At 40.8% G+C, this 27,192-nt stretch overlaps 1 protein-coding gene across 1 annotated transcript in view; it reads right to left on the bottom strand.

The window, feature by feature from the left end:
- LOC136626942 (probable cation-transporting ATPase 13A4) overlaps positions 1 to 27,192 on the bottom strand; it is a 74,341-nt gene that overhangs the window by 31,174 nt on the left and 15,975 nt on the right. The window contains exons 5-18 of the mRNA XM_066601903.1: positions 26,960 to 27,030; positions 25,340 to 25,420; positions 23,306 to 23,375; positions 21,944 to 22,078; positions 20,069 to 20,141; positions 16,245 to 16,376; positions 13,796 to 13,966; positions 11,497 to 11,654; positions 7,525 to 7,713; positions 3,786 to 3,847; positions 3,214 to 3,364; positions 3,042 to 3,128; positions 2,734 to 2,890; positions 1,893 to 2,010 (exon numbers count right to left, since the gene is read on the bottom strand). Coding sequence (XP_066458000.1) covers positions 1,893 to 2,010; positions 2,734 to 2,890; positions 3,042 to 3,128; positions 3,214 to 3,364; positions 3,786 to 3,847; positions 7,525 to 7,713; positions 11,497 to 11,654; positions 13,796 to 13,966; positions 16,245 to 16,376; positions 20,069 to 20,141; positions 21,944 to 22,078; positions 23,306 to 23,375; positions 25,340 to 25,420; positions 26,960 to 27,030 — 1,655 coding nt within the window. The remainder of the gene's footprint in view (positions 1 to 1,892; positions 2,011 to 2,733; positions 2,891 to 3,041; positions 3,129 to 3,213; positions 3,365 to 3,785; positions 3,848 to 7,524; positions 7,714 to 11,496; positions 11,655 to 13,795; positions 13,967 to 16,244; positions 16,377 to 20,068; positions 20,142 to 21,943; positions 22,079 to 23,305; positions 23,376 to 25,339; positions 25,421 to 26,959; positions 27,031 to 27,192) is intronic.

The following is a 27,192-nucleotide window of genomic DNA, read 5'->3' as shown; positions in this document are numbered from 1 at the left end:
GGAATGTGAGAGGACATGTAAAAGTTTTACAAAGGGATCCAGCGCCTTGTATGATGTCATCGGCTCTCTGCTATGTAATCGCAGAGGGCTAATGGGTTGCCATTAGAGATGAGCGAGCACGCTCATTTATGGCAGATACTCAAGCGAGCATCGCTCTCCTCGAGTAACTGCTTACTCGTCCAAGCAAATGCGGGGGGTGGCGGGCGAGAGTGTGTGTGTGTGGGGGGGGGGGGGGTAGTGAGAGAGATCGCCACCCCCTACCCCTCATTTGCTCAGACAAGTAAGCAGTTACTCGAGAAGAGCGATGCTCGCTCCAGTATCTGCCTTAAACGAGCGTGCTCGCTCATCTCTAGTTGCCATGGCAAGCATACTCGAGACAACAGCGTCCTGGCCTGCCATGGCCTATAATCTCTTTTCTAAGCAATAATGCATTGCAGTATAGATGTACTGAAATACATTATCATACCGTTCATATCTTTTCTGGTTCATTTCCCCTACATAAAAAATGTGAAAGAAAAAGAAAAATAATTTTAAAACACACCAAAAATTGTAACAGAAACAAAACCTTTTTTGCACACTTTACTCTCTTTGTATAAAAAAAATTAACAATTAAAACAAAAAAAAAACATATTTTATATCATTGTATCTGTAATGAACTGTACAATAAATTGAACACTATTTATCATGCATGGCAAAAACATAATAAAAATGATCATAAAAAGCTAGACGAACTCAAATATCGTACTAATAAAAAGTACAATTCGCAAAAAACAAGCCCTCGCGGAGCTCAGTCAATGGAAAATTATTAGACTTGGAATGTAGCGATGCAAAAAAAAATAAAAAAAAAGGGTGTTACTGTGCAAAAGTGGAAAAACCTAAGGAAAAATTGTGCCAACCCTCAGAAAAAATACATAATGTCATTTATGATCTTATTCACACAAGCGATTTTAGCTGGGCAAAAAAACGACCATCTGAAGCATTGGTTCCCATTGTATTCATTCAGACAAATGATTTTTTGGCGCACAAAAATGACAAACCAAAAAAAATAGCATATACGAGCTTAAAATCAGCGACTGAAATTTACTGGTGTGAAAAATATAGGCCTTCCCCTAACTTTTAACCAGAAAATGCTGGTGGCTCCATAGACTACTATAGGAGTCTAGGGCAGCCGTCAGAGGAAGGAGGGGGAGGGAGTTTAGAAGCAGCTAGTGCTGCTAAACACTGACAGGTGCCTCTAGTGAGGCACTTAAAAGTCATTACTAGTAGTTCTGCCGACGAAAGGGATTTCGGTATATTTTTCCTGCAATATGCCACAGCCAGGTATGTGAATGGACAAAAGAATGGCAAATAACAGCTGTGACTTGGTCACAGCTTTTCTTTGTTCATGTGATTTTCAGCAGCAGTGAATGACATCATTGCATGGCTGCGATTGGTTCATCAAGCGCCGGCTTTGATTGACTGAGCCATGGCACTCGTGAACCAATTCCAGCAATCTTTTGCTGCAGGTGGGGGAAATCAAGCCCTGTTACCAGGAAGAGAATGCTCTCTCAGCACTGAGGACTACACAGAAGACTGCCGGAGCGCCGCAACACAGCGTGAGGGACCCAAACATTGCCTGCTAGGGAAGTTTTGTTTCTTGTTTTTTTTCATGTAGTGTAGCTGGGGCTTATTTTGGAGGGAAGGCTTATATTTCAGGCCTCCCCACCCCCATAAAATCAGGATAGGGTTTATTATCAGGGTAGGTCTTATTTTCGGGGACACTCGGTAGGCAATTTGTAAGGTACTGAATCCTGATGTCCCCAACAAGTCTCATTACATGTGAAGTTTGTTCCACGTATTCATTTTTGTATTTCTGTTCTTCACATAGCACCAACAGTTCTGTGCATACATACCTTTCCATACTTTCTAAGTCTTCACAGTTGGCATTCTTCAGACATTTAGAGGCCACTCCAATGACTCGTAATCCTTGAAATGTGTAGTTCTCCAGTTCTTTCAAAAATCCACTGGGAACTTTAACAGGACATAATAAATATGCTGTACATCAATGTATGTCAATTGATTACTTTTATATATTGTTATATAATTCAGAGATCATTTTTTTCTTGGTATTATAGTACAGATTTAGTAAACTTTAACTTGATATTTAGTACAATCTTTATGTCCAGATAACAGATTTATAAGAAAGATCTGAATTGTTATATTTTATTAAATCTTTAAAGAAATAATAGGGAAAAATTACCAAACCCAGCATATCCAGTTTCTGGTGTAAATTACACATAAATCTGTTGGTCCGGGTCAGCCACACCCCCTCTCAACAAGGTCCGCCCACTTTTACAAAAAGTGGCAGGGCCGTCACACCAAGAAGAAAAGTCACAAAGTTTTTGCACAAGGAGGTCTCATGCAAAACTCTACAACTTTTCTACACCAGAATTCTGGCATAGATTACCTGATAAAAGTCCCCCAACATGTCTAAATGCCTGATCACCACCTTCCATTAATTCATCCAATGGACTAAATATGACATTACTTGTGATTTAGCAAAAAAGTAAATTTACGTTGCACATTTTTTTTCTAAATATTTGTTTGTAACTTTCACTGAACAAAAAAAAACTCAATTTTATGTCATTGAAGACATATCCTAATGAGGTATTAAAGTCTCTGGAAATATACTGTTATCTGATGCCCATAAAAAGGAAAATTGTATTTAGATATTCATTTGTATGAATATAATACCTGATTCTGCTTTGCAAAAACTGGCCACCATTTCAGGAGATCCCTTCATGTACACCATCAGCTCTTCCCCTCCAATAACCTCAGTGATAACAGACATACGTTGCATGACAGAAGAAAAGGGATATTGGAGTAGAACTTTAATTCCCGCCACTTCACCCTGTTAAAACAGTAATGCGGTCACGGTCTGCGATTTTCTTACTCAATGAATGAAATAATATAGGAATATTAGTAGCACAATTTTTCTTCATAATTGTATAAACAAGGTAATACAACATTAATAGTGATTTATTGCTTTAACATTATTATACCTTCATTTTTGAGTTGGGCCCAGGTTTGATATTAGTACTTTGGGAGGATTGTCCATCATTAATATCTGAGCAGCTTTCATCTATTACCTGGAAACATTAAAGATTCTATCATATAGTAGCTGATACTATGTACTTATATATCCAGTAAACATGTAATACTGATGAACCTCACCCATCCTGTGGCTTCAAACATTTTCAAATCCAAAGGATCACCTTGTAATTTCCCATCAAGAATGATAAGAGAATGACAGCATGTCATTGCAGCAAGTAGGGGTCCCCATGGTAGCTCGTCAATGTGTTCCTGAGAAATCATTGTCTGAAAACTAATAATGTAAAAAACAAGCAATATATATATATGGAAATAATGTAAATAGACTACCAATCTTGCTAATTTTTCTGGTTATTGTATTTCACTTAATCACCCATTCTACGCCAACTCTATCTCTTCTATAGGAAGGAGCCTAAAATTGTATGCAGTATTCCATGTATGACCTGACTATTCATATGCCAAGGTGAAACTATGTTCTCATCATATGCATCTTTTTGACTTTTAACGTACCCTATGATTTTCTTTGCCTTTCAGGCAGCTGCCTGGTATTTAAGCATTCAGATAAACATACACAGATTTACCCAGATCATTACCCATACCGTTTAGAATAGTTCTGTGTTAAATTTTTAGCTATCGGACAACAAAATATAATAAAAAATAACCGAACAGGAATAGGATATACATGTAGGCTATACCTTGAACCTCCTGATGGTATCACACCCATTAAATCAAGGCCATCTTCTGTTAATGTTCCAGTCTGCAATACATTATGTGTCAAATGTTTAATATTAGTTAACAATATGCAACACTGAAGCGGAATAAAATTAAGCTAAACGTTTTTTGCTGCAATATGTAGGCCATAAAATCAAGACCACCCAAAGATGGCAGAATTGTTTTTTTTTATTTTTACATTTTTCTCCACCTTTTAGTTAAACTTGTCAAGCAAAAAACAAGATATTTTTTTGAAAATGGGGAGGAACAAACAAAAATTTTAAAAAATGGCCATGTTATCAAGAAGTTAAAGGGGTTGTCTCACGAAAGCAAGTGGGTCTATGCACTTCTGTATGGCCATATTAATGCACTTTGTAATATACATCGTGCATTAAATATGAGCCATACAGAAGTTATTCACTTACCTGCTCCGTTGCTAGCGTCCCCGTTGCCATGGTTCCGTCTAACTTCGGTGTCTTCTTGCTTTTTTAGATGCGCTTGCGCAGATGGATCTTCTCCCTTCGGCTGGTCTTGGAAGCATCGGCGTTTTGGCTCCGCCCCCTTGTACGCGTCATCGCGTAGCTCCGCCCCCGTCACGTGCCGATTCCAGCCAATCAGGAGGCTGGAACCGGCACCCGTCATGGGGCGGAGCTACGCGATGACGCGTACAAGGGGGCGGAGCCAAAACGCCGATGCTTCCAAGACCAGCCGAAGGGAGAAGATCCATCTGCGCAAGCGCGTCTAAAAAAGCAAGAAGACACCGAAGTTAGACGGAACCATGGCAACGGGGACGCTAGCAACGGAGCAGGTAAGTGAATAACTTCTGTATGGCTCATATTTAATGCACGATGTACATTACAAAGTGCATTAATATGGCCATACAGAAGTGCATAGACCCACTTGCTTTCGTGAGACAACCCCTTTAAATGTGGGTCAGTGGTTAGAACTGTTGCCTTGCAGTGCTGAGGTTCTAAGTTCAAATCTGACCAAGAATATCTACTTTGAGCCTTGGATAACCACTGAGCCACCATGCTTCTTCTACCTTCTTCCTCCAGCAGCAGAGGAGTAAGGGAGGAAATGCAAACAGAGGAAGAACATACAATGTTCATGCAGATGTTATCCTTGGTCAGAGTTGAACCTAGAACTTCCAGCAATACAAGACGATAGTGCCAATAACTGAGCCTCTGTGTTTCTTCTTTCTCCACCTCCTTCTTCAGAAGGAGAAATTTTACTGGGTTCAGCTTAGACAAATGGCCCGAGGTTCGTGCTCACACAAAACTTTTAGCAAAGTTCATTTCAAAACAAGTTTGTATTTTTTGTTTCATTCAACAGTATTTAGAAGTGCTGGAAAGAGAGAGACTCAGTCATTGAAAGCTGAAGCAGAGCTGACCTGTTGCTAGACTTTGTGAGTACCCAAGAGGGAAAGCCTTGGGTGATGTTATATTAACCGTTATCACTTGAGGAAGCGCACCCTCAATGCAGGTACCTATTTTTAAAGGGACTATCCGTCATATCTATGTATACACACAATGATTTCAGCTTTAAAAAAACTGTTCACATTGTTTGTAGCTTTGAGTGTACAACTTATTACTCCATTATCCAGTTTTCAGTAAAAGGTTGTCCTAAACCTATGAATAGTCTTTCCATAAATGGTGTCATATTCCAAACTTGTTACACAGTGTTCAGCGTACCACCTACTTAAACATTGTTGTAAACCCCTTCATGACAACAGTATTCCCTAAGGGGGATCCAGATTGGGTGGATTTGCTGCAGAATTTACATGCAAACCCCCCATACAGAAATTCTGCAGCATTTACAGTAGCAGCAAAGTGGTTGAGATTTTAAAAAGCTGCAGAAATAATCTACAGAAAACCAGTGCGGAGATTGGCACTCGGTGCGGAATTCAATTCAATCGCCTTTTCTGCTGTGGAATTCATCTCTTCTCAATGAGCAGGTGAATTCCTCACATGAATACGCAATTCAAACCGCTTCAAAATCCACACCAAATGCTACAGGTTTGGAGGCAGCGGAAAGCCTGCTGCGGACAGTCCACTGCAAATCAGCCCCTGTATGGACCCAGTCTAAAGGCAGTGGTCTCTTTCAGTAGGAAAATGTGCCCTGCCACACTGCTACAAGTGTTCAGAAATGGTTTGAGAAATATGACAAAGTGTTTTCCTAGATCCCAATTTAATCAAGCACTTGTGCTAGAAAAACAAGTTTAATCTATTATGGTCCCACCTCAACACCTACTTAACTTAAAGGACCTGCTGCTAATGTCTTGGTCTCAGACAGCACCTGAGGCCTTGTAGAGGTAATGCCTCAATGGGACAGAAAGGTTTTGGCTGTATGATGAGGGCATACAGAATATTAATCAGGCCATTTAAATGTTACGTCTGATCAGTGTATATTCCTGTTAGGGGCTATGTAAATATCCTTCTAATTACCTGGTGTAATCCACCAACACAACATACATCTTGTACTACTCGGCTAGCTCATCTTTCTTCCTTTTGGTATCTTAAAATCAATTTTTGATATGATTTGCAGAATACTACTTACATTTCTTGGAGCTGGCAGTAGCTATGCACAGACATGATTTCAGAGATCAGAAGAGGCTACAGCAATTTGTATGATGAGCAAGTGCCTGTGTTCTGTATGCAGTGGTGCTATAAGAGGCCAGAGGACCAGTTTATTGAGGTCTTGTCCAAGAGTAGCATGTAAAAGGAGTACATTTTAGTTTGTAAAAGATTTACAACAAACTTTTCGAGCGGCTTTTTGGATTTATGTGTATCTAAAGTGGAATTTTCCTGTGCAAAACTATGCCAAATTCTGGAGGGAGTTAATCCAGCAAAGCACACAACTACCTAGGCTAAATGAAAAATTTCCATAACTGAACCTCCAATCTCACACCATCTATGAACTGATTGTGTAAGAGATAAACCCTATAACTGTGTTCTTTGTATTATGTAGAAAGGTCACTGTTCATTAAGGCTCCTAAGTGAAACTTTTAAAGCTCCCTTTGCCACATGATCGTCAGCCCCAGTGATATTGTTCTGGGGGCTAATTGTTTTGAGGGACAACCTAAGGGATAACAATGCCCCAAAAGCTGTCCTGTGTTAATCCCAGAGGTATTAAGTGTTAAGCCCCATTTACACTGATAGATGATCGCTCAAAAGTTGCTCAAACGATAGTTTGAGTGACAGTTTTGAGAGCTCATCTTTGAATACTTTATACTAGCTAATTAGCTACTATAGAATATGCAAGCAGAGCGGGACACAGCCACTGGCTGCTAATAGAACAGTTCAGCTGATTTGCATGAGCAAACAGCAGTAGTGTTCCCTACTCTGACTGCCAGAGTCCCCGCTGTGAATTCACAGCAGGACACAGGCACAGAGAATCTTAGCAGCACAGCCAGCTGATAACAGCCTGCTTCACTGATAACAGCTGATTACTCAATTCTAGCAAGCTAGAATTCAGTGATAAGCAACGCACAATGTCTCTGCATTCAGACAGAACGAGATTCGCTCAAAAGACAGCATTAAGCGATTTTTGAGCGATTCTCGTTGTCTCTAAAAGGACCTTTAAACTAGCCACATAGAGATAAAGTCAGCTTTGATAGTCCATAGACATTAGATTGTTGGCAGATCCTACCAGAATTGTCTCATGTCTATGGCCTTCTTTAGATTATATCATATGAAGTATACAATGGAAATAAAATATATTTACCTTATCAAAGCAGAACAGGTTAAGCTGACCGCACATGTTGATTCTGTCTGGACTGATACAGGTTATACATTTCTTTCCCAATCTTCGTTTTGCATATAGGATCCCAACCATGAGGGCAGCAGGTATTACTGGGGAGACCGCACAGACTACCAGCACACAGCACTCAACAATAATTCTTCCAGCAGGAACCTATCAATATAAAGACATTGAAAATGGAAACAATGTTAATAAACACTGGAGTGTTACCATGTGCAAGTCATTGCATGCCAGTAGTACCAGATTATTTACATTTTGTATATTGGGTATACAAGTTCATGGTCCATTATCGGTTAAGTCTAATAAGTTCTCTTGCACATCTGTATAATTCAGTGTCACCCATCAGACCACATTCCTATGGTGGTCCCACTTCCACGATTATAGTAACCCAAGCGACATGATGAAATCACCTACAGTTGCTTATAGCTTTACAGCTGCTATGTAGTTAAGCATCTGTTTGCATCTGTGCAGTAATCTTAATTTCTGGTTGAGGTTCTGATATGATACTGTACACTTATACCCCATTCATACTGCCTGCTTCATTTATTGTCCCGTCACTGATTTAGTACTTAATTTGTTCCCCAAATTGTTCTGTTGCTCATAATGTCTTTTGATGTTCTATGTTCGCCTAGTTTGACAAGTGGCATCTTTCCCCTCGTGTCTGGTTGGGCGGTATGGAGGCCATACCAACCTTGGTTACTTATCTTAACAATAATTCATTCAATCTTCAATTCACATCCTCATATGATCCAATTTACATTTCACTTCTGGATTTGAAACTGTCAGGCAATGCCAAGCGGTCTTTGGTCGAAACTTCCACTTACTGCAAGCCCCATGCTGGTAACACTATGTCATATGCTTCATCGGGTCATCCTCTTCATGTGTTTAAAAGTGTCCCAGCGAGAGAATTGCTGTGTGCCAAACAAAATTGTTTCTCATCCAGCGCTGCAATAACTGTCTGAGCAGTGGCTAAAGAACCAATCAACAGCCAGCGCTTTGTGGAGGTGGGATCTATGGATTGGCTGAGCTGTGGCATTGATTGGCCAATTCATAAATCCCGCCTGCACAATGCGCTGGATATTGATTGCTCAGCCAATCAATACAGCACTGGATAAACCAATCACAACTATTGCATTGGTTCATATTCGGTGCTGTATTGATTAGCTGAGCAGTGCTGGATGAATCAATCAGAGCCATCGCTTCCTGGAGGCGGAATTTATGAATCGCATAACCAGGAGGTGATCTTCAGTGAGCAAACAAAGAGCTGCAGGACGCCCGGTGGGACTCCGGAGAACAGCGGGAGGACACAGACCAAGCCTTATTTTTTTTTGGAGTGCAGCTAAAGCTTAGTTTCAGGGGTAGGGCTCATTTTCTAATGTTGAAGTCGCATCGCACAAAAAATTTGATTTTGTGTGTTAACTTGCAACAAAAACAAAGCCTCTATAGGGAAACATGGGCTACAAAAGCAAAACAAAAAAAACAGCAAATCGTGACAATATAGAGCATGCTGCGCTTTGTTTTTCCTTGCAAGATAGCACCAGAGAAAACAAGCTCTAATATGAAGGAACACATTGGAAAGCATGGGCTTCACATACATGCATTTTCTCATGCTATTGGTTCACGGCAAAATCATGCGATTGTTATCCATGTGAACGCGTCCTAAGGGCAATATGCTTGAGAGAAACATATAAGATGGCACATGCTCTCTGTTCCTTCATGCCTGTCTGAATAGTTTAATAAAAACTAAAAGCTTTTAACCCAACACAGGACTTTTTCTGTTTTTCTATGCTTAATTATGTTGTTAACCCCTTAGGCCTATTTTACACCCTAAGGACTTATTTACATGAGCGTATATCAGCCAGCGTTTTCATGGCCGGCCGATATACACTTCCATCTGAGCAGTTCCCCCTTCACTGACTCTCTGCCTCTCTCCTCCACTCTGACACTTGCAATGGGAGGGGCGTGACGGGGGAAGGATGCCAAGCTCCGCTCTGTCCCGCCCACTCCCATTGCTGGCTGCAGGCAGGGGGCAGGAGCTTAGCTCCTCTCCCGTCCCGTCCCGCCCCCTCATTGCAAAGAGTCCTAGGGGTGGAGAGATGCAGAGAGACAGTAATGGGGAGGGAAGGGGGAACACTGCTCAGATGGAAGCATATATCGTCCGGCCGTGAAAATGCTAGCCGATAATGCTCATGTAAATAAGCCCTAATGACAAGGCATTAGGACTCCCTTTTTTAGCACTTTGGATGCCGTGGTTATATTGACCGCAGGATGTAAAATATTAAAAAGCAGAGATTGCAGTTTCTCCAGTCTCTGTCATTAGTGCAGGTGCTGGACTGTAATCAGAGAGCCAAGCACCCGCTTCCTCTGGCACGGAATACCCTTGCTGGGCTTCTGATGCAGCGCCACAAAAAGACATATTCAACAGAATAAAGTCCCTTAACAGCTACAGTAAAAAAAGGCATATGAGTGGTTATTAAGGGGTTAATGCAAGAATAGATTGCAATATATTATTTTTTACACTGTAACTATAGGTTCTTTGACATAGCAAAATTACCTTTAAAAAAGATATACCTATCCACTCACAATACCAGGGAATAAAACAAATTCATTTCAATGGGCTTCTTCACATAAGCATATTTTGTGTGTGCATTTTGTTTTGTGCAAAAAATATACACAGCATGCTCTATTTGGCTGCACATTTGCACAGGAAAAGAGCACATATTGAACTAATTATACAAATTGCCCAATTTCAATGAATGGGAGCATGGTTGTGTGTTCAAGCACAATTTGTGTGTGCGCAAAAAGTAGAGAGAAAAAAAGTGCACATGTGCGAGCAAATACGCGGCAACCATTACGCAAATACATGGTGCAAATGTGACACCGAGCTTAGTCATTTCCAAAATATATCATAAATGTCTAAGATTAAAATACCCCTTTAGGCCTCCTTCACACATTGCAGATTTGCTCTGTATTTCACATTGATATTTGGAAACCAACATGAGGACTGGATCCTAAAAACAGGCAAAAAAAAAAATCGAATGCAAAAAATGTAGACTTCTCTCTCCTTTGCATCCATTCCTGATTTCGGCTTCAAAATACAGAGAAAATCTGAATTCTGTGAATAAGACCTTACCAGGGTTGCCAGCCTCATCTTTTTATTTTCCTGGACAACTTATCCAAAAATCACGGGCAGCCAACATTTTTTTTAAGGACACATCAGAAAATCATAATGAATGATAAAGATTATAAGTAATGCACATCTACAGGTCAGATACTGATACAAACCCATGACCAGCATTTACTGTGAGCTGTAAAATGATAATTACAGTCATAATATTCTGCTGAAGTGCCACCAGCCTAAAAAAAATCATGCACACAATAGTTTTAACAGATGCTAAGAGCTTATTTTTACGTACTATCCGAGAATTTCTGGATGGTTGGCCTTACGAATACCTGTCCATACACTTCACATTTCTGTTTTAGTAAATAGCTGTATTCCCTATATCCACTGGCAGAACTATAGTGGGTGCAGGGGATGTGGTTGCACCGAGTCCAGGAGCCTTAGGTGGCCCATAAGGCCTCTCTTCTCCATATAGGGAGCCCAGTACTATGAATAAAGCATTATAGTTGGGGGCCCTGTTACAGGTTTTGCATTGGGGCCCAGAAGCTTCAAGTTACCCCTCTGACTATATCAACTCTAAAGCACCTTTTCTTAGAATTCTGAAATGTGCCATTCGTCTATATGCTATATGTGTTTGCTGTGCCAACTGGTGGTTGGGATGTGCAGACTGTCGAGGGTTTTGCTAGCATGTACAATAATGTAGTGAAATAGTATCATGAGAAGCAGTTACTTTTTCTGGATGGAGGAAGAACACTACTACTTGGACATTAACAATTTTCAGTGGATAATAATCCAAAAGTCAAAGAATACATTACCTTTCTTTGCACATATATGGTGATTGCATAGATAAGGCCAATGACGGCGAGGAATGCCAAAAATATATAAAACCACTGTACATCTCTATGCAGCTTGAAGTTTAAAGGTTTGGGATACAATATAGATCTCACCATGTCACCTTTAATGGTGTTGAAACCTATAATAAAAGCAGAGGCTGGCGTATTAGTAATATGTATTCTGAAAGGTTTTCTTGTATATTTCAAATGGAGACTTGACGTTTGAAAATGTTATTGTATATTGTGAAAATCAGAGTTATTAAGAAACCTGCGTATTAGCGCACCACTTCAATGAGCCTGTCTGCGTTCTTTTTTGCGCCTGCAAATATGTAGTGTATTTGTGCACACAAAAGCACACTGAAGCATCTGAAAAATGCAGGCATAAGAGATTTTTGGGTGCACAAATATGCAACGTATTTTTCACGTTGTGACCCCCATAGTGGCTGCAGTAGTAACAGCGCTTCCATAGGAGTCCAAGTATTAGTGCCTGCATAATGGTCCCAGTAGTAATAGTGACCCCTATAGTGGCTGCAGTAGTAACAGTACCCCCATTGTGATTCCAGTAGTAACAGAACCCCCATAGTGGCCCCACTAATAACAGTGTCCCCAAAGCGGCCCCAGTAGTAACAGTGTCCCCATAGTGGCCCCAGTAGTAATTATGACACCCCATTATGGCTCCAGTAGTAATAGTGGCATCAGTAGTAACAGTGACCTCCATAGAAGCCCCAGTAACAATAATCCCCATAGTGGCCTCAGTACTAACAGTGTCCCCTATATTGGCCCCAGTAGTAACAGTGACCCCCATAGTGGCCCCAGTAGTAACTGTATCCCCTATATTAGCCTCAGTAGCAATAGTGCCCCGATAGTAGCCCCCTATTGGCTTCTGACTGGACAGCATCCCTACAGACTTTTTTTACACTCACCCTGCCTGCAGCTCTGGTTCCAGCGGAGGTTAGTGGTCACAAACTCTGCACTGCAATGCCGGTCCGCAGTTGCAGGCAAGGGGAGTCAAATTCTTTTAAAGGATTTTCCAGGTAGCGCCCACTGGTAAACACTAGGGTGCAAGCAGAAGCCACTGCTCTGAACCATGAAGAAGCCTGTGCTTGTAATTGCAGGTGCAGTTCTCATTGAAATCAGTGGGACCCGAGCCTGAAATAATAAGTGCAGCTCCCATTGATTGCAATGAGAACTGCACTTGCAATTACAAGCACTGGCAACTACACAGGGGTCGGAGCAGTACTTCGACCCTGGTCTATTCTGGCGCTGCCTGGATAAGCCTTGGCGCTGCGGAATAAGTTGGCGCTACACAAATAAAGAATATTATTAGCTATGGTTTAATGGACGACCAGTGTGCCCCATAAAATGAGGTGGCAGGCCAGATTTAGCCCGTGGACCATATGTTTGACATGTGTGATTGTTCTCAGCAAGAGAAACCAAGTAATCTTGTAGATCTGATACCTTTTAATCACTAACAAAAATACATGATGTTATAGCGAGCTTTCAAACCTACTTTGGGTTCTTCTTCAGGCTTAGGGCTCTTTCACACAAGCGTATATCAGCCACCGTTTTCACGTCCAGCCTATATACCCTACTATCTGATGCATTGGATTCCATTGTATCAGATCAGATGGGCGATTTGTCCGCTGTGTAAAAGCGCTTTTATGCCAGCCGGGGAAGATAGTCCTGAAACTATCTTTCTGGCCGGAATACATCGGCCGCTGCATAGACTCCTATGAAAGCCAATGACAGCTGCCGGAAAAGGGAGGTGAAAGGGAGTTTAGCAGCGTGACTGCTACACTCCCTACCCCTTCTCTCCAATTCCTTGCCAGCTGTTTGCAATGGGAGGGGGCGTGATGGGGCAGGAGCTAGTTGCTAAGCTCTTGCCTGTCCCGCTCGCTCCCATTGCTGGCTACAGACAAGGGGTGGGAGTTTAGCACACTAGCTCCCGCCCCGTCCCACCCCTTACCTTGACGAGAGTCGGCGAGGCGTTGGAAAGGGGGAAGGTAGTTTAGCAGAGCTACACCGTGTCCCCCGTCCAACGGTATCTAGGGCTCAGCGTATATGCGCCGTTCACATGATTTTACAGCGCCAGCATGCACACGTTTGTGTGAAAGAGCCCGTAATTAAATAGATTTGAAGAGGCATGAAAAGGCACAGACATGGTGTGATTAATTTGCAATACCAGAACAGGATGAGTAGAGGAAAAAATACTTATTTAGTCCACTGATAAGGGATGTGAAAGTTTTATGGTCTGTTTTCGTCTAAGCAATAAAAAGCTCACCAGTCCTTAAGACTACAGCTCTGGCTGGACCTTGTGCCGTGGATTCAGTCCGTATCACTTTAGTACCACAAAATAAGACATGGCGCTTATAATCATCTCCACTGTACTGTTTCCATGGCATTGTGTTATCTAACTGTGGCAGCTGTGTTTTTGTCACTGGGATTGATTCTCCTGAAAAAGAAAATGAAACAATATAATATCAGTATTCCTAATAAGTAGTATTTGAGAATCTGTTCAGCTCTGCTCTAGTAAGGAGGTATTATTAAGGCATCATTAATTCCAGGGTGCAGTGCACATGGAAAAGGTGTATCCTAATTACTTGAACTAAAAATTGCAATCTACTCAACTCATTAGCCAATATATTTTTGACCCGTTATTAGTCTAGAAGACAAAAAAACTCAAAAACTCAACCAAATACCTTGGTTGCCAATTATCCTTATTTTACGGGAAGAAAATTTTCTTCCTAACTCTAAGGGTTCCTTCATATGGGTGTCAAAATCACTCAGAAGTTAGCTGTACGCAAAAACGAAAGAAAAAATTGCTGCAAACTCGCCCAGAAATCACATGAATGGATTATTTTCCCCAAGCCTCATTAGCATTAAAATTGCTCATCCAGCCAGGAGTGGCGTGCTGCGGGAAAAATGCGCTGCTGAGAGAAAAAATTTTATTTCCTCTGGCCAGCACACTTCACTACACTACATACATTCAATGGAATGTTTAGCTTAACACTGCTGATCTTCCTCCACCCTCCCATTCCCATTGTTTAGCAGTTTAAGCTAAACAATGGGAATGTTTAGTTTAATGTTGCTATTCTCCCTCCTTTTTTCCTGCTCCCATAGGAGTCTATGGACACTCATGGGCTTTGCGCACCAAAGATAAGTCAAGACCTATATTTTCGTGCAGCAGGGAATTTCAGTTGTTGAATTTCAGTCTCTAAAGTCCTATTCTTTTGGGGCGCCTACCCACTTGCGTTGCCGATTTTCGCACGTGAAAAACGCGGCGTTTTCGCGTGTTTTTTGCGCGTTTTCCGCGGCATTTTTTGCAGCCCTCCATTGACAATCATGGGTGCATTAAAAGAAAAATAAGGAGACATATGCAACTGACAGTTCTTATGTGAAAAAACCCCACGAAACGGAAAAAAAACCCCAGATGGACAAGAACACATTCTATACTAATTGCTCTTGAGAAAAAACGCAAAACATCACAGGAAAAAAAAAAATCGCAAGTGGGTAGGCACCCTAAGGTGTCATTTTTTTGCGCACGTAAAATTCCTTCACCTGAATGTTTCCGTAGGAAACCATTGGTTTTAATAGTTGTGTTCTTTTGCGCGGCTAACTTTGCTGTGCAAATTCCCTCATGTGAACAAAGCCAAAATTATGGTAATCAGATCAAGAGCTCACATACATGGTCATATTACAGATCCGTAAGATCTCTGAGTATATATAAGCCATTGGACAGGCCAGACACTGTTATCATATGAAGGACAACAAAGGCCTGTTAACTTGTACAACTGGATATGGTAACTGGACACATGGTATGGCAAAGTCTAACATTTCGCTAAACTGGGCAGCAGTAGTATCAGTGTTGGAAATGACTGCACATGGTCATGTGTCTGACTCTGGCAAATCGGATAAAATGCTGTTTGATGCCTTATTGTCACTGCCTCCCTCTGACCTACACAACCTAAGGTTCCTAAACCCACTCCCCAGCTCCACCCATGTGGTAGCTTTATCAGGACTGGTACTTGATGCCCAGCCCACAGACTACCACTTCCCCACACTTTTATCAGACTGTCTTAGCAAGCTTCCTCATCATGTTAAACTGCTGTGTTCCAACTCCGAGAGGAGGAACACGATTCTTGATATCAACTATTCTTCAGTGACGTGAGAGATGCAATGCTCTTGTGTCACTTTTGTTCCCACACTGCTCCAGCATCTTGGTGTCTTCTCCAACATGTTCTACAGAATACTATCCAATATGATACCACTGCACCTTTTAACGTTAAAATATGGATGAAAAGAGTTTCTGCACCACAATAAGCTCTTTAAGTCACATCTCCTTCCATCTGCTCTTCCATAGATACAAAGGGTCTCTACTGTTCCTATCTAAGCCTCCTATGTTATATGGAGGTATACAAAGCTTTTTTGTGGTATGCTCTACTGGATGTCATCAGGTATTTCACATCTACCCAGAATCATTTTACATATGTCACCTGATGGTGGCCATGCAGCTGTGCTAGGGATTCATACGCTCTTAATCGCTGGATCACTTACTGTCAATTTAGTCATATTTTTGAAATCAGATACAACAAAGGGGATTCTCCAGGTTTATAGGATTTCATGTTGTTTGTTCTTTTTCTCACAGGTTTTCTATACTTGGACATGGACTGAATAAATGAGGTTGAGGTGACGTTTGTCTAGCAAAGATTTCCCGCACAGATAAGTCTCACCTGTTAACATGCCTTCATTCACAACACATGTCCCATTGATTAAAATGGCATCGCAAGACATAAAAAAGTCTTTGCCAGTTAAAACAATAACGTCTCCTGGAACTAAGAAGCGAGACTCAACCTGGATGTCATCTGCAAAAAAATGTGCACATGGTAGATGTAAGAATAAGCTTTTTATTCCTTACTCGAAAAACAAGTTTAGCAAAGTCGTCTGCAGAAGAAAACTCCTAATAGCCTAAATTGTTTATTAAGGAATCAGTGTTATTACAAATATTATATGCTACAATTAAACTCAGCTTTTGTCTTATTGGTTTTTGTATCAGTCCTAAAGAACAAGAGGCCTTCATGCAGGTTATCAATAGGATACAGACTATTTGCGACTGTTGGATGTCTTCACTCGGTAGATAAACTATAGACCTTCAGAAACGGGTTTATAGCTTATTGATGGTTTTCATGGTCAACTGTAGTGAATCTGATAGTCAAGTGTTAGTTTCTTAAGCTACACGATATTCTGACTTGAAACACAGATTATTCAACAAATGTAAATATGAAGGAAAGTTGATTTGCCATGTAGTTGCCAAATAGAGACGATATCAGGGAACATGGTGCCAAGTTTATCGTGTTCACACAGGTGTATGCGCAACTACACTTGCCGCTATGGAGCGTAGTTGCACAAGAACAAATGTAAAAATGGTTTTTTTTACCTTCCAAACTCTGCGCTATTCCGTGCGAATTTGAGAAGAAAAAAAAAGGAAGACAGGTCCTGCCCTATCATTCTCGCACCTAGTAAGAAAAGATAGGACTTGTCTAGAGATGAGCAAACATACTCGTTTAGGGCTATTTCGCAATCGAGCATTGCTTTTTTCGAGTAACTGCCTACTCGGGTGAAAAGATTCGGGGGGCGCCGGGGGGTGGCGTGGTGGAGCGGGGGGTAGCAGTGGGAAACAGGGGGGAGCTCTCTCTCTCTCTTCCCCCCCCCCCACTCCCCTCTGCAACCCCCCACTCACCCCCGGCGCCCACAAATCTTTTCACCCAAGTAGACAGTTACTCGAAAAAAGCGATGCTCGATTGCGAAATAGCCCTAAACGAGTACGTTCGCTCATCTGTAGACTTGTCATATCTTTCTCATGCATAGTATTAACGCCCGAGAATCCCGATAGAAGAAATGAAAGCATTGAAATCAATGATTTTGTTTTGTCCCGTTAGCTGCATAACGCGACAAAATCACTCCCATCTGTTTAAGCGCTGACACTTAAAAAAAAGAACATACATTTTTGCTGCCATTGTTGTTGGAGGGTTTTTTTTGTTAAAGAGTTAATCCTACAGAATAAATTACATGATATAATTGTTTATGTGTATTGGAATGGTTATGACAATAGCAAAATTATATGTTTTTTTTAGGTTTTTCCACTTATGGACAATAAAACCCCTTTAGGAAAATAACTTTTTTTTTTTTTGCATTGCTGCATTCAAAGTCCCATAACTTTTGTGAGGGCTTGTTTTTGTGTGACCAGCTGTAGTCTTTATTGGTACCATTTTGATCACTTTTATTGCATTTTTGGGGGGGGGAGATAAAATGGAACAAAAATTGAAAATAAAGAATTCTGGCATTTCTTTTTTGTTTTTTACTGCATTTGCCATGCAGGATAAAAAGAGTGTTTAATTTGTTGTATGGGTTGTTATGCATGTGACAATACCAAACACCCCTTTTTTTTGTATCTTCAATTTAAACAAAAGAGGGAAAAATGCATAAAAAAGGTTTACATTTCTTAGTTTTTTTTAATGCTATTTCTATCATTTAGCATTTTTTATGTTACTGGAGGGAACTTGAACCTGCAATGCTATGATCACTCTGATAATACATTGCAGTACTTGCTAAACTCCCGCCCCCTCTCTGCCTCTTGTCGGGTGCCAGTAATGGGAGGGGGCGGGACAGGGCGGGAGCTTAGCACACTAGATCCTGCCCCCATTCATCCCCTCCCATTGTAGACAGCCGGCAAGGGGCGGAGAGGAGGAGGAAATAGGGCGGGAGTTTAGCAGACACGCTACTAAACTCCCTTCCACCTCCCTTCTCTGGCAGCTTACATAGGCTCCAATAGGAGCCTATGAGACCCGCTGCCATATTCTGGCTGAAAGATAGTTGTGGAACTATCTTTCCCGGCCGGGGTAAAAACTACCAACTGGAATGCACACCGTATGCGGTGTTTTTACGCAGTGGAAAAATGCCCATCTGAACTGATGCATTGGAAACTAATTCCTCAGATGGGTAGCGCATATAGGCCAGCCGTGAAAACAGGGCCAATATACGCTCATGTAAATGAAGCCTATAGCAGACCTGGACGCCATTCACTGGCGTCTGGTTGTCATGGCAACCCATTGCCCCTCCGCAATTGCAAGGTGGAAGGTTGATGATGTCACAGTATTGATTGCAGCATGTAAGGTATTAACAGCAGGGATCGGTGTTCTCTCCAATTCCTGCTGTTACTGCAGAGGTTTAGCTGTCAGTTACCTGCACCAACCATAGGACATACGTGTAGCCCATTTGCAGGAACCCGTGGGGCGGGAAGTGGTTAAAGAGGATGTAGAAGCTCTCCTGACATGTCAGTTGTATTCCATATAAAATAACATACAATTACATTTTCTAAGAATTCTTTGTTGTGAACCTCTGTTACTCCACCTGGAAATGCTTGCATTGACAGCTGGGCATTACCATCCTTAGTGTCCATAGGATTTTTTTTTTAAACTATAGTCTGGGAGTCTCAGCTCTGATAGTAGGGGCCTTTTTTATTATTTTTTCATAGGAATGGTACAACCCAGTTGTCTATTTAACTGTACATGTAGGGTTTTGATGTTTTTGTTTTAATATTTTTACTATTTTTTTTTTACACTCTTTCAAATTTTTATTTTTGTCCCACTAAAGGGCTCCCACACACTTGCGTTTTTTTAACGCTGCGTTTTTTATTAGCGTGATTGTCAATGGGACTTTCTAATGTTGCGTTACGTTTTCAACATTAGAAAGTCCCATTGACAATCGAGTTAACAAAGAACGCAGCGTTAAAAAAACGCAAGTGTGTGAGAGCTCTAAAGGACTTGAACATCACAGTCTTTTAGCATTACTATAATACACTGCAATACTTCAGTATAGCTGAGCCTTATAGACCTCATAGGCCACCGTAGCTGACACAAATATACAACATACCATAATTTTAATACCCTGTATATCTTAGTTATGTAAGTAAAAATAAACAACAGTGTTTTCACAGTATTATTTCAATTCAAAATACGGTACTATGGCCAGATGTTAATTTAAAGTCAATAGCAGAGTTTGGAAAAATCTACAAAATGCAGCATGCTGTAGAAACAGTATAGTGCACTTTCCATAATTTTCTCTATAGGATTTAAATGCTGGAAGAAAATGAATGTACAAAATGTCACAAAATTTAAAAAAAGCAAAAAAAAAAACAAATACTTGAAATGTATGGCGGATTGTAAGTGTTTTAAGTGTGTTTTTGAATTAACTTTTAATCAAAAGTCAATCAAAACATTATCTGCCATGCTTAATCTAAAAAGGATATGCAGCAAATGCATACAGCATATTAACTGCCAAAAAAGGAGAGATAAATGCTTCTCATGTTTCAAGGGGTGTGTGCTATAATTCTGCCAACTACATAATCCCCTTTTAATTTCATGACCTGAGCCCTTGAATTTCAAGCCTTTGATCTTCTAGAACACAACAAAACTCTGCATTCATTTGTAATATGCTAATAATAAACAGGTGGCACCTTAACGAACATATCTTATTAAGCAAAAATGAATATACATACCACCATTTCTGTTATGCACAGTCACTTTCATGTTATTATGTGCTTTGACCAACTTGTGAAGCCTTGAAGATTGCTATAAAAATGGGCAAATGTAATATGATACCTAAAGTACAGTATGTAGTAAGTACAAATAAGTAGAAAGATAATATTACATTTTTTTTCATTCATTACATAGCTAGCCCCTCAAAATATGTAAGTGCCCTAGTGTTACCTTGGTTAGTTATTTCTCTCTATCTGAAACTCCTGGCCTCCTTCTCCTCAGATGGTCATGTGATCTCAATTTTAACCAATTCAGATCTACTTGGGATTATGTATTCTCAAACTAGTCATTTGCTCAGTCAGTGTGATGCTGTTACATGGACATTATTACAGAAACTGCTTAGAAGGGGACACAGACCCTACTATCACAGTTACTGATTGGAGGCTCCTGTCATACAGTTATAATACAGAAGAACACAGCTCATCCTCCTGCCTGGATACTTATGCTCTTATTAAGGTGAACATAGAATACAAATGGTAATGGCAGTGTTGCAGTGATGGTACAGACTCTAGCTGATCACGTGATGCTCTGCTGATTCATTATGGAATTAGGGCCTGATAAGCAGGACAGGAGGTTGCAATGCACAGAACTGACTCCAATATACGTAGGATACCTGCAGAGTGTGACAGGCAATCAGATGAGGAGGGTAGAGATGGAAAAATATATTTTTAGCGAAGTAGCCCTTGAATATTCAATAAGGGTATGCTCAGGAGGCAGAATTGTGTCAAAATTTCCCACAGTGAATTCAGTCTCAAAAAAGCATCAAATCCGTGGCTTTTTGCATGAATCCACGCACAGATTTTCTCTTCTCAATGGCAAAATCCACATGCAAAATTCTAAGGGCTTAGTCACACGGGTGCATCGGCGCCCGTGTTACTGCAGGAAGGTGATGGCCACACTTCAGGACGGACGTCTCTCTGCAGCGCCAGAAGAAAGAACATGTGACCGGCTTCATTGCTGGTCATGTGTTCTTTCTTCTGCGCTGCGGGAAGTCGTCTGTCCTGAAGTATGGCCGTCTTCTTCCTGCAGTAAGGGCTCAGTCACACAAGGGCACCGATGAGCCCATGTGACTAAGCCCTAATACAGAATTGAGCATTTCCATATTGAAATTCTGCATGTGGATTTTGCCTTTTGGCAAAAAGACGCAGATTTTGACACCATTTTTTAAAGCGGAATTTGCCATGGAACATTCCCGCACAATTCTGCCATCTGGACATATCCTAACACTGATATTACACTTAGCTAGCAACAATTTAAACAGTTATCAACAGTATCCCTACTTTTAGGGTGCCGTTACATGATCGATTTTCCCTTGAGAAATGCACATGGAGCTACGCTGGTTGCGGCTGGCACCTCGAATTGTCAGTTCACTATGACAAGTCCATGAGCTGACCGCACTCAGCGATACTCTACCTGCAGGGATGGGATGATGTCATATAATAGCACACTAAGCAATCCTGTCTACGAAGCTGCCGGCTGCAGTCTCGTTAGGAGCGCTGAGGCTGAGTCGTGGCCCACCGCAATAAGCTATTTATGAGTGTAGGAGGCGGGCGGCACAGCACCCATCATTTCATTAAGACAGGCTAGAGGGCGTCAGAAAGCTTAAAAATCAACAGCTGTTTTTCAGCATCTACCTCTATGCAGACACTGTGCACTGCCTGCCCCCCATAGCTACACCTGGGGCCAGGATATAATGTGGAGAAGAGATAATTTGACCCCTTTAATTTTGCATTAGGAAGCAAATGAAAAGTGAAACAAAATCATTGCAGAGAAACAAAAGATGGCCATGATCTTTAAATTGGATAGATAAAAACACTTTTAATTGGTTATATTACCTTTCGAAGTTCAACCATTGATAATATTATGCTAACCGTACACAATACAAGAATGGCAATTCCATAACCCAAATATAATTCAACGAACATAAGGGTGATAGCAGCAAACTGGTAGATGTATATATAATTTAACACCTGTGTACAGAAAGAACATTTGAATTACTGGGAATAAAGGTGAGCAATCATCTTGTATCTTTGACTAGTGCGCACACATATAGATTTACTGACTTTAAAGAATTGTCTCATGAAGATACCCCAGTAATCAGCTGATCACTTTGGGTCAATGTTTTTCACTCCTCTAGCAAATAACTAATTTTCTAAGATGAATAACTGTTGGCTAGACAAATCCCGTGCAGTAAAATTGCAGAAAAAATATATTTTTTACAATATGTACCAGCCATTCAAATAAATGGCCGACCATGTAATATATAGATGGGCAGCTTGGGTCTGCCATAGTAAGCACTGTTTGTTAGCGGTTCTCTGTTTGGGCTTATAGAGGGTTATCTTAAGCTGGGGACCCCCTATATGACATCCATATGCCCTAACATGGCATACTTACAGGGCTGATCTTTGTGAGACAATTGTATGCTAATATACAATGTAATATAAATATACTGTACCAAAAAAGTAACTTTGACAAAGTATTGCTTGGCTTATCTCAGCAATCTCCAACCAGTGGCGCAGGAGCAAGGGCCTCGCTGCCTCTCACTGTGTGGCCTGCCATAGGATTTCTGATTTATGGCCATATTTATGCTCAACTGACATTATTAGTCATTTCCTGACCACTGAACAGTGCCAATATGAATGGTATATTACTAGTGTCAAATTTACACCCAATTATTTATCCACAAATATCTGCAAATTTGTCTCTTATTTCTTCTTATTAAATATGTCTCTCCTTCATTTTTGAGTTCAGTGTGGCTATTGACCTTCACTCAAAGTTAAACGAGGCTCACAAGGTACAAAAGGACCTCAAAATTCTACTGATCCTGAGTTATACTAGTATATAGCTATACAGCCTTCTTTATACTCCAGATTCACAGTACTTTCACAATTCTAGAAACTGTCAAGAAGCTGATCAGTAAACACATCTCATTAGCTTTTATAATGCAGTGAGACATTTTGTTTTCCATTAAGTTACTCAACATTGACTAAACATTCCAGAATTCAAATCACCCAAATAATTCCTATTCACACATTGAACCAGGATGGGATGTTCAGCTCTGAATGCAGCTCAGGATTATAATAAAAGCTGCAGGTCCGGATTGCTGAAATGTTTTAGAAAGTTACTCAACGTTGTTGGTCAACCGTGAGTGAGTATGTTAAATTATAGTTAGGTAAGAAGAACACAATAAAAGGTACCTTAAAAATGAAAAGTCTCCAAAGTGGTGCAACTTCAACTTCAATGATGTTATGTCCGCAAACTAACCTCCTAAAATGGTATGGGGAAAATAACAGTCTTGTTATAAAAAATGAGGATCATTGGTACAACTATAATAATCTTTATAAGGTTTGTATATTGAAACTGTATTAGGCTTGAATGCAAAATCCATGAAAGGGCCTTCCACCCCATGTGCCATAGGCGACTTCGGTCCTCTCAAGCTCCAGAGCCTAGGTTTGACTTTTTCCTATGCACAAGGGTACAACTATTTTTGGAGTAGCAACAGCAGCTACTAATGGGCCTGCTTTCCAGGGGATCTGGGTTTTGGGACCGCCTTACAATGCAGATAGCAAATGGGAAAGTGTAATTCAATAAAATATCCACCTTTTTTGATCCCTCCAATATGCCATTCTGGTCCTTCCTTCTTGGTAGTGGTATTATGTACTAGAGAGCACGTGACTGCTGCAAAAGTCCTAGGCATCAGTGTTTGAAGCCAGTGATTGTTCACAGAGATGAAAAGGAGGCAGGGGTGAAAGAGATAACTATATAGCATACAGCATACAACTCTTACAACTGTTACAGCATAACTGGGCATTATTATTAATGAGGACATAAAGCTAAGCAAAATTGATTGGGGTATAAAAGAGGTAAAATGTGATACTCACTGTGTGGACCCTAATTACTATCTAAGGCATTATGGATGGAGAGATTGTGTAGAGGTGTGGAAAACATAGATATGATAGATCTATGTTTGATACAAACATAAGACATTTGTATGTGAAATTGTGCAGAGACAAGTTAAGGCTGAAAGAAGATATCATGATGGTCTGAGCCACATAGAGAAGCAAAGGAAAAGTGAATGTCTCCAGTCAGAGGGGAAGTCACATGAGCTCACTGGATACAATGCTACTGTAATAGCTTATACACACCTGTGTAGAGCTAGAGACAATCATACCACTGCATGGTAACTGTATGATGGTAATATTGGTCTTTGTATAGTGTTTTCTTCAGTATCAATATGGTGGTATTATTCAGTCACAATATGGTGGTAAAATGTGATTATGGCGTGGCAGTATTATTTGGCCCTTATAGTGTTATTTTTGGTAATATTGGTTTTTGTATAGTGGGCTTGTTCAGTAACAGTATGGAGGTAATATGAATGGTGATAATATTTTCACCTAGTAAATACAGTATGCAATATTGCCTGATTGACAGATCTGGTCTGGGGAAACAGAACAGCGCTTAGCTGTTTGTAACAGTATTCTCAAGCCTCTAAGGGTGAGGACTAGAGATGAGCGAGTATACTCGCTAAAGGCAATAGCTCGAGCGAGCATTGCCTTTAGCGAGTACCTGCCCGCTAGAGATGAAAGGTTCGGGTGCTGGCGGCGGGCAGGGAGCTGTGGTGGAGAGCGGGGCGGAACGGAGGGGAAATCTCTCTCTCCCTCTCTCCCCCCCACTCCCTCCTGCTGACTGCCGCTACTCACCGCTCCCCCGCGCCGGCAACCGAACCTGCAGTCTCGAGCGGGCAGGTACTGGCTAAAGGCAATGCTCGCTCGAGCTATTGCCTTTAGCGTGTATACTTGCTCATCTCTAGTGAGGACACTTAACGACCTATTTGTATTTTTTTTAAAGCATGAATGAGCAGGAAGTTGTATCCTTAGCTGAACTTTGACATAAATTCTACATGGGGCTGGCAAATATTCATGTTCGAGGGGGACCCTCATTCAAAAGTGTGCATTAGACCCAGACTTTTTTAGTTGCACTCCTGCATCTCTTATAGATACAGTATGCCCCCAACCCTTGTGGGATGTTTTGTATCTAAGTTTGTATGTTAGATGTTGCTTTCCTTCTCGTATCATCAGTTTTGTTCTATTTAGCAGTGTACTTACTGTATGTGGGATTTATAGCTGAATTCAAGTTATTTCCCTAATTACGAGTTTCTTTCAATTTATACACAAGTCAGTCAAAACTCTAGATACAATGCAGGAATTTATGACGACTTATTACAAGATTACCTTATAACTTGTTCCTCTTCTATTAAGCCAGAAGCATAATTAGAATGTATGCTATAGCAAGAATGCTCATCCTCCAAAGTGCTGGAATAAGAGAAGCAAGATTAAACTATTGCTATAGCTATCCAGGTAAGTAATGGTATAACTAGAAGTTCTGAGTTCAAAATTTAAAAAATGTACTATCCTGTATTTTTGCATTTTTTCGGTCAGATTTTGACTTGAACAGGTAAAGCGAAAGATTTTAATGGATTCAGTATAGAATGTTTTTCATGGCTTTCATTATGGTCCGTTTAGACCCGCCGATTTCTCGTTTGAACGAGTGAACGATGTCAGATTTCGCTAAGGCAGCCTGTTTATACAGCAGATACATCGTTGACTTGTTCAAGCGAGAAACCGTTCAGTCGTTGACATTCACTGTATAAGTGAGAACAGCTGAACGATCAGTATTTAAACCGAACGATTAGTGAACGAGACAATGAAGATTTTTATGCCTCCATAAAATGATCGATGAATGAAAAACAAAGGATTTATCGATCAGCATTCAGTTGTTGGCTGCGTTTACACAGAATGATTATTTTTTATATGTTTGAACGATTTTTTTGAACAATAATCGTTCTGTGTAAAAGGACCTTTGGTGTTAGCATCTCAAATCCATACTTTTTTGTGACTTGCAAAAGGCCGCCTGAACACGGGCGGAAATCCTGCGGCGGGATTTCCGCCACTGAAAGCCTGCATAGGAGTACATTACAATACGCACTCCTATGCAGATGGCCGCGGTTTGGCCGCGCGAAATGTCGCGCGGAAAACAAACCCCGGCATGTCCTATTTCCGTGCGGGGCTCGCAGAGCCTCGCACAGAAACGTCACTCACCCGGCCGCCGGCTGCCCGGCAGCCGTCACATGAAAGAGCCGGGGTCGCCGGGCGCGGGTGAGTACGCGCTTCTCCCTGCAGGCGCTGGGGTCGGGTCCCGCGGCGAGCATCCTCGCCGCCGGATCCGACTCGCCCGTCTGCAGGCGGCCAAAAGCAGCATGGATTTCACGCGTTTATTTACAAACATTTTTGGCCTCTTTTTTTTCACAATACAAACAATTTTTACATACTTTTTTTGCCATATTTTCCTATTGAAAAAAATTAATTAGCAAACACATGAAAAAAACATCATACCTAGAGTAGCCTGCATTTAAAGAAAAAGCAGGCAAAAGAATGCACAAAAAGAGAAGAAAAATGCCACAAAATGCCTTGTTTGTAGTATGTCTCATATTTCTCTAATTGATTTTAGACCAACATTTGACACAAACATTTTCCCAATATGTATTGTGCAAAATGTTAAACAGACAACAAAAAAAGCAAAAATATATATCCAAGAGGTGTCTCGTGGATGCCATTCATCAACTATCCATCACTCATATAGTAGACTCTCATGTTAAAAAAAAGGATATATGGTTAACATATGTTTTTCTACTAGATGGCTTGACAGATCCCGCTGATGGATGCCATCTATTACTCATTAGCTCACATTTAAAGAATTGTATATGCATATATTTTATTGGATGATAAAAAAATTTTTTTTGAATTGCTATCATGACTGTATCTTCACACTTAATGCAAAACTGTGGCACTCACCCAATGTTTTGGAACTTCTTTAGACTGTAATCCCACACATATCGAATTTTCTGCACTCTAATGAATTTAACCTATAAAAATAAATAGGATATCATGCAGTAATTTGATTATTTGAACATGACTTTCTTTTACTAGGCATCTTTTTGTAAGGGGAGGAAAGGACCTTTTTCTCCATCTAGTCAGTAGTGTGGTGATATACTAGAGTGGCGGTGTGGACGGTCTGCTGGATGGCA

Source organism: Eleutherodactylus coqui, chromosome 1, assembly GCF_035609145.1.
Source record: "Eleutherodactylus coqui strain aEleCoq1 chromosome 1, aEleCoq1.hap1, whole genome shotgun sequence".
Taxonomy (NCBI): domain Eukaryota; kingdom Metazoa; phylum Chordata; class Amphibia; order Anura; family Eleutherodactylidae; genus Eleutherodactylus; species Eleutherodactylus coqui.
Note: the sequence above shows the minus strand (reverse complement) of the source record. Positions and strands in the feature narration are given on the sequence as shown.